The following is a 9887-nucleotide window of genomic DNA, read 5'->3' as shown; positions in this document are numbered from 1 at the left end:
GGGGTCCCGGCGGGATGGGGGTGCGGGAGGGGGGCGGGTGGCTCGTAGGGGGGAGGGGGGTTTGCTGGAAAAAATAACCCCCCACCCCCTCCGGTGCCTGTGTGATTTTTGCGGAAACAGGAAAGTTAGTTCAGAGGGATGAGACGAGCCCAGTGGCGTCTGCGTGCGCGGTCCTGCTCTCGGCCGGGGAACCCGCGGTGCCCATCCCGCACGGGAGCGGATGGCTTCGGCTAAGGACGGGTTTGTCCCCGCCAGCGGGGAACACACCGCTGGGACAGCGCTGCTGGCAGGCGGGGGCTGCCTCTGCTGTGGCCTTGCGCACCCCCGAGGCTGCTGCGGTGTGAGGGGCTGGGAGCGAGCCCGCGGTGGGCTGACAGCTCCGCTCGGCAGCGCCCGCCGAGGGGGTGCCAGCGGTTCCTGCCTTTCCCCTTCTTATGTAAAACTTGACTCCAGCGTGGCCTTTTCCTGTTAAAGCTTTCGGAAACTTTTCTTGCTGGATCTTGGATATCCGCCTGTCCCCGTGCTCCTGGTGGGAGGTGGGAGCTCTGTGAGGTCTGCCTCTAGGGAAGGCCTGTAGCTCCGGGGATTTCTGATGGGCAGGAGGGAGGAACTGTGATATGGGGATGCTGTGTTAAGAGAAAAACTAGGCTATGAGGATGAGCTGCATTTCTGTACTTAATCCTTTTATCAACTCTTTCATTCTATGCTTTTACTCTGTATAGTTCTGTGGTTTGAACCACAGGAATGGGGGCACCTGATTTTCCTACCTGACTGCGTTGAACTTACTTTAAGACTTGGGCATAAGTCACCTGGGATATGTCTGGGAAAAAGTTAAATATTCTCTAGAACAGCCATGAAAGTTAAATCACACAGTTTGTTTGGGCTGTTGGCCCATTCCTAGATGGGCCTAAACGTTTGCCTGTGGAAGCCAAAACTTAATATGTTCCTGTAGCAAAGTTCTTAGTAACAGGTGCCACCAATTGTTTTAATGGTTTGTTTGTTAAGCTGGTAGTGGACTCCTTTGTAGCCGGGTTGTATAATTTCAAAGGATAGCAGCCACTGAAGTGTGCATTCATATGAGTTGTGTTGGCATGGAATGTGGGTTCAGAGTTAGCAATCAATAACTTTTAGAATGTCAAAAGATAAATTATCAATGCGATGTTGAGAACACCAAGGAAAAAGTTTTATGTCCTTTGCTTCCATTTTTCATTTTGCCTGAGCTCCAAGTGTGAAAACTGATGGAGCTAATATAGCTTCTGCCTCCAGATCTTTCCCTTTCATATTTTTAGACCTGTGATGATCATATTAAAAATCCTACAGGCAAAGCTTTTTGTATAATGGGGCTGTGAGACTTGTGGCAAACTTGGTTTTGGGTACATTCTTTAAGCCTAATTGTCATTAATAAAGCTGCATAAGAAGACCTCGGGGTCAGAACATAACAAATGCAACGTCATTTGCATTATTCAGGCAAAGCTCTGGGGTTAGAATGGCCCTGTTCATCTCTGTTGAGCAGGGTAGAGGGTTAACTGTGAATGTCAGTGTTATCTTAAGTTATTTTGGTTATTTTAACAGAAAGTAGCTATCAGAGATGCATATCCCACAGTCTTTGCTTTCTGTGCTATTTTAAGTTATTTTCTTCCAAAGCATGCCAAACCTCAGCCTGTCCATGAGGGTATTTCCATCACAACTGTATATTTTTAGTGTTTAACCCCTGTCTCCCCAAACACACAGACTAAAAAACTGCAATAGAAAAGTGAAACACAGGAAGAGCACAGATTAAAATAGAAAACCAACACTGAGGTAGCAGCACTGATTGGAGGAGTTACTTTCACATTTGTGTCACATGTGAAACTGGCAAGTTTGCACTAATCTGAGACTTTGTCTTGGTATTATTCTGAGAGAGCTGGTATGGAGCAGAAGTGTGTGCTTGTTTTAGAAGTAGTATGTTAATATTCCCGAGGTACTTGGGTTTTACAACTGAAAACTTGTCTCAGTTTCTCCCTTTTGTCATGTTTCAGGGTTGTGCTGTTTGCAAGTGACTGATGCCCCGTTAGTTTCCTACATTGAATGTCACTAGATTTATTGATGCATGACAAAAAGAGATGAGAATGCTTTAAAGAAGCTGAGCTCGAGCCAGTGTTGTGCCCTGGAAATGAAGGCAGCTGACAATACTCAGGGCTGTTTTAATAAGACTGCAGCCAATACCCAAGGAAGTGATTTTCTCAGGTCAGGATCTGCATCAACAGGGTCCAGGACCAGGATTCACACACATGGCTGGAGGCAGACACAGCTATGACATAGGTGGGGCAGGCACTGAAGGCCTCAGCCAGAGCTAAAATGGGGTCCCTGGTGCCTTAAGCAGAGAGTGAGGATGGATGTGAGGCTAAGAGAGCATTTAAAAGCTGTTCAGTGCTCTCAGAGCCCTGGTACAGCATGAGGATCATATGCTGAGGGAACTAGGCTTGTTCAGCCTGGAGAAAACTTTGATGGGACCTGTAGAGACCTTCTGGTACTTTAGAGGAGGTTCTTCAGAAGACAGAGCTTCTACAGTTTGGTATGTGGTGGCTGCATGAGGATCAGCAAAGGAAAGTTGAAATGAGGTTCAAGATCGATGTCATTTCTTGCAATGAGGACAATCAGATGTTGGAACATGTTACTCAGAGGGGTTGTGCAATGTCTGTCCTCACAGGTTTCCAAGGCCAAAGCAGATAAAGTCCTGTTGGGACCTCCTAGCTGGCCCTGTGTAAGGTAGAGCATGATGGAACACCCCCAGGCCTGCTCCAACATGAATTCTCTGATCCTGAGATCAGGCAGCCATTTGGTCTGAGAAGGAAGGAGGTGTGTAAAACTATGACAATACTTGTAAATACCCCAGATGAAGAAATGAAGGAAGGTTTTAAGATGCTGATGTGTTGCTAAGATGCTGAATGAAATTAAATTAAACACTTTCCTCACTATGCTAGGAGCTTATGCTGGAAAGGTGTGTATGTGGGTAGTGGAATACTTTGTATTTGTAGACTTGTTTTCCTTTAGTGATTGTCAAAGTAAAAAGTGCCTTTTTAGTGTAACATCACTTAAAGATGTGTTCTGGAATAGAACAAACCATGTTCTTTCAAATTTCATGCAGGAAGTGTAATGACAGTAAAGCATGGTGCTGAGCTTGAGGAAAGACAGTGTATGACCAGGGAATAGCTCTTTATCTAGATACTGCCTTCTTTGACTCTCTAGAAAATAGAATAAACTTTCCAGGACCAGCAGATCATCTCCCCATTTGTGCTGTGGTTGTTAACAGACCTTAGGATTGAGGTCGTGGTGAGGCCACCTTAGCAATACCCAGAGAATGTGAGTGGATCAGAAATAAATATTTGTCTTTTCCTCTCTACATGGCAGTGAAATTGTGGAAAAGTAGGGATGTGCTGAGGAAGTGCCATCTCTTCACTCAGTGTGATGATGTTAGAATTTAATTTTGAGGAGAAGTACTCATTGGGAAGATACAAACCTTTGTGTATTTTACTGAGGTGTAACAAGATGCTCTATTGGAGACTAAAGAGGTATCACTAGTGCGCTCTGCACTTCCTCTTCATCTCTCCTGATCTCCTAAAACTGACTTCCAGAGGCTGTTTCTGCAGCTCCTTTTAGCCTCCCTCCTGTGAAACATGCATTGCTGAATGTCAGTGCTGTGTTTCCTAGGAAAAACCCCATCAAATATGTCTTGTGGGTCACTTTCTGTGGTTCAGTGACATGTTTTCTGCAGTGTGTTTGTCATGAGGCAGGACGTTGTTCTCCAGTGAAAGATGCTGGATGCTTTCCTCATTGCACAGGTGTTCTGGGAAAGTGATGTGTCTCTGTGAGTTAAGTGTTAATACAGCTGGACAGCACTGTTGCTTAAATGTCTTTCAAGCCCTACCTCACCTTTCCGTCTGTTTTCTGATGATATTCCAAACACTTGCATTCATTGCTGTCAAAAAATAAACCTTGAGGGCTTGAGTTTGTAGAATGAGGCATGATCCTTGGGCAAAGCCCAGCTGCTGCAAGCTGTTACTGTCTGCAAGCCCAGTAAGAAAGGAGACATCTGACTGTGCTTCACATGGAAGAAAGAAGAGATAGGACATGTAGGATCCTGAGTAAGTAATGAGCAGTGTTTTGATGCCAGTGGGATGTATTGGTCTGTTAGACTGCCTGTTGAGGAGGGGTGAAAAAATTTTATTGTTGAACAGCTTTTAAAATCAAGAGTGTAAAACAGACAGGCATGTTGTAGGGATAGCTCCAGGCAGATGGGGCAGACTAAATCATAAACATATGCTCCAGTAAGCCTTTAAGTGGACAAAGGTATTAATTAAGCTTAGCATTTCTTTACAGTGATGTGAATATGACATTGCATTACTACAATAACACTGAAGTAGTAACATAAGTTTAAAAGATTTGAAGTTTGTGTTGATCTTTGTTTCAAAACGTAAAGCAGGAAAACTTATTAAAGTTGTTTTGAAAGCACTTTTCCCTTTTGCTGTCAGAGTTCTCCTTTGTAATGCAAACGCTGTCATGCTGTTCTAACGCCTGATATTTCTGGAGCTGCAAGTGACTAATAGCTGGGTGTTTATTTCCGTGATCCCTGTTGCAAGTGCAAAAGGGGAAACAAACTGCATTAACTAGTGAAAAGCTGATGATATTTTTGAGGCCAGGTCACTGTATGTCTCTAGAATCAGCTGAACTGTGTTAACTGGGCTTTAGTTTCTGCTCTGATATTGCTCAAGTAGAGCTGCCTTTGTCCTGGGCCATCCTCACTGGTTTACAAGTCTTGGACTGGTCTGTGTAAGCTCATAGTGACGGTATGATGGAATTTATCAGCCTCACGCAGGCGTAGGACCACAGGGGCTGCATTATCCGTGTGTGGCATGTCTGGGCAGGAGGCAGGGATAGACTGGAGAAGGAGCTTGGGGGGAATGGGTGGGAAGGCAGGAGCCTAGAGAAGGCACTAGGCTAAGGGAGAGGAAGTGTGCAGCCCTCCCCTGGGAGGAAGGGCTGAAAAGGAAGGATGAGGTGGTACACTGAACAGAGAGCTGAAATGTCACACCCTGTCAGCAGGTTTGAAGGCGACTTAGATCAAAATTTTGAGACTCTTTGCTAGGGATCAATGCAAATCCTAGAGAGCAGAGGGTTCTGTGAACTCTCCTATATTTGGTGTCCTTTAATTTCAGTCTTAATTAAATTCACTTGGCCTGAAGGATTGAGGGAGGCAAAGCCTGAAGTTGAAAGAATCCTGGGTTTAGGACACTGGTGGGAAGAACCCAAGTGAGTTGTCTTGTGCAATTGGGTAGTCAGTGCTGTCTCCTCAAGTATCTTACGGCAGTGTGCTGACAATCACATTTATGGTGATTGCAGCTGTACTCCAAACTCTTGTTGAGCTCTGGCAAGGAGACTTTCGATTTTCATTTGCACATTTCTAAAGGTTAAATAACTCAAGAATGCTTTTGAAAGCATACTTTCCTTTCTGTTTCTCTAGTGCTGTTTTTTATCCACAACTCTGCATACAGTTCGGTGTAAGGTGGTTCTGCCCAGGATGTTCATCCAGCTTTATTTTAAACAGTTCCTTGATTTTGTAAATATATACTTATCCCAAAATCAGCTTTGCATTCCATTTTAAGACTGCAGCCATATGTGAATGAAGGTTGTTACCTGACTTTGTTTGAAGAAAGTGCAGCTGAAGTTGTGAAGGATTGAAAGCAATGTTCTGAGAATGTCTAGTATGTTGTTTCCACTGGAGGACAGTCTGCACTGTATTGTTTATATGCATTTATATACATGTGGACAAAATACCATTAGGGGAATGGGATAATGGTTCTGGCAACAGAGACCTGTACTAACATGCAGATGGAAGCATGTCTCCTTGTAAAATAAAAACCTAAATGGCTGGCCTAAAAGCTTGTTAAGGAAACCTTCCAAATATAAATTAAGTGTTTTTCTTTCATACATCAGAGCATTTGGATCTCTCCAGTGCTGCTGTGCTGTCTCACTGAGGTTTGCCAAGTAGCAGTGGCTCTGAGTGTTAGAAAAGCTCTTGCTGGTCTATGTTCCCAGAAGTGGAGAAAGCAGCAGAACTGGCAAGACTTTGCATTCATAGCACCTGGGACACTGTGGACAGCAGCAGAGACATCTATAGGGAGGATATAAATAGCATAGATGCCTAATGCTGAGCTATTTGGTGCCATCAAAGATGAAGAGCAAGGGGGAAGAACTGCAACTCTGGGAAAATTCTCAATATATTCCCCTCACACCTACTCAGGATGAAAGATCAGCTAAATCCTACACACTGAAACTTCCCCTGTTTCATGTGGGAAGACCCAGGACAGTATTTCAGGTGAATATGGTCATAGATTAGGATATGAAGGCCATGGTGAAAGTAATTGCTAGAACCAGTGATCCGTAGAGGGATTTGACTATCTGTAGAGGAAGAGACTTCATTGATGTGTTTGACTTTTTGGATGTGTTCTCTATTCTCATTATATAGAAGGCAAAGTGAAAAGGATGTGAAGCAGAGAAGGGATCTTCTAAGGAGAACCAGGAGGAGGAAATGAGAACAGACAGAGTCTTAATTTCACACAGTAATGTAAATTTATCTGGATGGCTTTCAGTTTTCCAAGTTCCATGTTGTCACACCATTTTCCTGGTGAATGGTCACTGCAAAGTACCTCCTGAGACTTATACAAGAAACTCTCTTCAATCTGTCTTTTGTAAAATAATTTCTTAAGTCATCTTTCTTAAAGCAGTCTGTTTTCCTTGAAAAATCCACCTTCAGTTTCCTGCTCTCTAGGGACACCCAAGCAATCTCTATTGCATCTTGCTTTCTTTTATGAAAACAAGAAGTCCTGCTTGTGTTTCATTATATCTTGGTTTTCACAGCTGTTTAGTCTCTATCTTCAATTCTTCCTTCTTATTCTGTTCTCAATCAGTTCCTCTCTGAAGAGCTGAGGAAGTTCGTTCTATGGTAAGAACAGAACAGTTTTGCTGTCTTTAGTCCATTTCTTCCTTGTTGTTTCTACATTAAACCACAGAAAGGAAACAAAACTGGTCCAAGTCATTTAGATATGCAGCTGGTTTTTTTTTTTGAACTGCTTTTTAAAGAGCTCTTTAAAGAGAAATGTTGCTTCATTTAGGAATCCCCATATTTCTCTCTGTTTTAGGAAGTACTGTTTAGTTCCTCTGTTTTTAAAATTTGAAAGTAATTTGTCAAAATCTTCTTAAGGCCCTTGTTTGTTTTGAAGGTGCTAAGTCATCCCCCTCCTTTACTTTTAAAAGATACTGAGAGGTGATGTTCATTGCTCCATGTTCTTCTTAAGTCTTAGGTAGAAGATCACTACCAGACTATTTCTGCTTGTATCACTAGACAGCCCAGTTGCTGTTTCAAAGATCTGTAAGTGGTTAGAGCTGTAGGTTTAAATTTTATTAATAAAATGTACTCATACTTGAGGTACAAAATATCCCCATGGCAAACTCAAAACTGTCAAGGACAACCAAAGTAGGTACTTACCTGGTGATGACATTGGTCCAAGGCAGTCATTTACAAAAGCAAACAGACTTTGCTTGCCCTTGGGACATGGTTTGAGGAACTGAAAGACAAGCATGCTTTAGTTCAGAGGACAAGGTGTGGTGATGCACCTAACAGTTACCAGGAGATAAGTGCCTACCAGTCACTGAGCTTTCTAGAAGAGAAAAGATCAGCATTTTCTTCTAGGTTTTGTTAGCCCTCATGTTATAGGACTTCTGCTTTGGAAGGCAGACTTGTCTCCTTATTTTCTTCTGCTGTCGACTGTGGATTGAATAGGTTGTCTGGCTGCTGAGTACAGTTCCTTACTCTTGTAGAAAACATAGTGAAAGATTCAAGTTTCTGAAGGATTTGCAGAGTGGCTGTTCCTTGTATCATAGTTTTTTGCAACAATCTTGTACCTATCCAAGCCCAATAGTGAATCTGTGGGGGTATGAACTGAGCTCTTCAGTTGCATCTGCCCATGAATTTTCATGTCACCAGTTCTGGTCTGTCAGAAGAGTCTTGTTTCCTTGAGTTTATTATTAATGTTTACCTTGGCCAACAACAAGACCTCTTTGACAGTTTTCTTGCAAGCATTTCATTTTCCTTTCTTAATTTTACTGTGTAGAGCTGGCTTTTGTCAAGCCAATCAGTGTACCTTGGACATGGCTAGGACTGCTACCTGTTTTGCAGGATTACATGACTTCAAGTGCTCCTCTCAGGCCATTTCTGCCTTTGTTACAGATCATGCTGTGTTCATAACTGGCTTACATCAGTGGTGGAGAAAGTTCATCTATAAGCATAGCTGACAGCATACTGCGTGTGACAGCAGTTTGATTAACTAGCCAACATCTACCCAATGGAGCTGTGGGAAGCTTGGATTGTTTAATTCTTGATTATTTTTTAAGATTATATATTTATTTTATTATTTATTAGTTATTGCTTAGGCACTCTTGACTTCAATATGAGTAGTTCAGTGGCTGAAATTGTTGTTACCTGTGTCACTGGGGAGTTAGATTTGGTGGATGCCTGCAAGTCCTTGCCATGGAGTCTGATATCAGTTATGAGTTCATATAGCATTAGTCCACTTTAACAAAGATATATAGAACTGATGTGTATCATCTGTTGAAGTGTCCATGTGCTGAAGCAGGTTAAGTAAACAGACCGTGTGAAATCAGCAGCAATGTTTTGGTGTCTTACTTGATACAGTGAATCAGGTGAAGGGAAAACATTAATTTAAAAATCAACAACAACAATGCAATAATGGAAACATTTCCATGACCAAATTTGGTGAATAATCACAATTTTTTCAGTAATTAGTCTGTACTTTTTTTGTTTGCAGTTGCAATAATATTGATGGGCTTTTAAACAGTGGAGATGACACTGTTCCATGTCTTTCCTCTATATGGTTGAAGGAAATCCTAGTCTCACTTTGGTCAGTTTTCTATTTTTGTAGTACCCTTCTGACATTTGGGTGGTGCTGTTACAGGCCTGAAATCTCCAGTATAAATTGGAGAAGGTAGGGTGCTTTCTGTTGCGTGGTTTTGTGTGAGTTTCACTTCAGCAGTGTTTTGTTGTACTAGAAGCAAAGGTGACACCAGTCAGAAAGCAAGGCTACTGGAGGAGAGTTCATCAGGAAGGGTCTTGCTTAATTTCTAGTTTGGCTGCTACAAGCAGGTCATCAGGAGTCGTGGTGATAATGGGGGACCTGAATGCCAAGGGGTAGAAGCACTGGATTTTTCTGACTAGCACTTTTGATTTAATAGACACACAGCTTTTGCTTTTCCCTGTGATCTCTGTTTTCCCTTTAGTTTTTGTAAGTCTGTTTTAATATTTGTGTATTGCCATTATTTAAACTTGAGTCCAGATCAAATCAGTATATTATGCCCCAGAGACCAGTGTTAAGATTTACTCCTTTTGTTCAGAAGCAGATAGAATTTGATATACCTTTTCCTGTTTGTTTTTTTTTTAATGTCTCCTTTCTGTCATCCCAAGCTAATTACGTTTGTGGTGGGAAGTGGGTCTAAAAGGCAAAAAACTTCATTTTCTTCTTCTTCTTTCCAGGTTTGGTCTGCAACTTTTTCCTTGGTGTACATCCAATTACCTCAGTAAGTAAGATCTCTGAAGTATTCTTGGAGTCATTCAGCATTATCTTTGATACTGCTCACATTGACATTACGGGGAGACGAGTTGGTCCAACACTCAGCCCTTATAAAACCTTCTTATAATCTGTTATTTTCTTGCCACAAATGCTGAGAGAGTCCAGAGTAACGTGCTTGTTGTTTGGGTTGTGTCCAAGTGCTGCCAGAAGTACTGAAGGAAATGTAACAGGGGAGGACAATACCCCTCTTCATTATATGCAAAT

The 9887-nt window shown here is 42.3% G+C and overlaps 1 protein-coding gene across 3 annotated transcripts in view; it reads left to right on the top strand.

The window, feature by feature from the left end:
• The first annotated feature begins 4072 nt into the window (after positions 1-4072).
• The window catches only part of TSPAN9 (tetraspanin 9), a 167567-nt gene continuing 161752 nt past the window's right edge, over positions 4073-9887 (top strand). For 2 of the 3 annotated variants that reach the window (XM_017735933.1, XM_017735930.1), the window contains exon 1: positions 9587-9630. Coding sequence is in view for 1 of the 3 variants with exons in the window: in XM_017735932.1 (XP_017591421.1) it covers positions 4088-4124; positions 9587-9630 (81 nt within the window). In the remaining 2 variants the exon portion in view is untranslated. Of the gene's footprint in view, positions 4125-9586; positions 9631-9887 lie in introns of those variants that run through there. The other variant, XM_017735932.1, reaches the window with a different exon arrangement.

The sequence above is a fragment of the Corvus brachyrhynchos genome, unplaced genomic scaffold, assembly GCF_000691975.1.
Source record: "Corvus brachyrhynchos isolate BGI_N302 unplaced genomic scaffold, ASM69197v1 scaffold44, whole genome shotgun sequence".
NCBI lineage: Eukaryota > Metazoa > Chordata > Aves > Passeriformes > Corvidae > Corvus > Corvus brachyrhynchos.
This window is presented reverse-complemented; position numbering and strand designations above follow the sequence as displayed.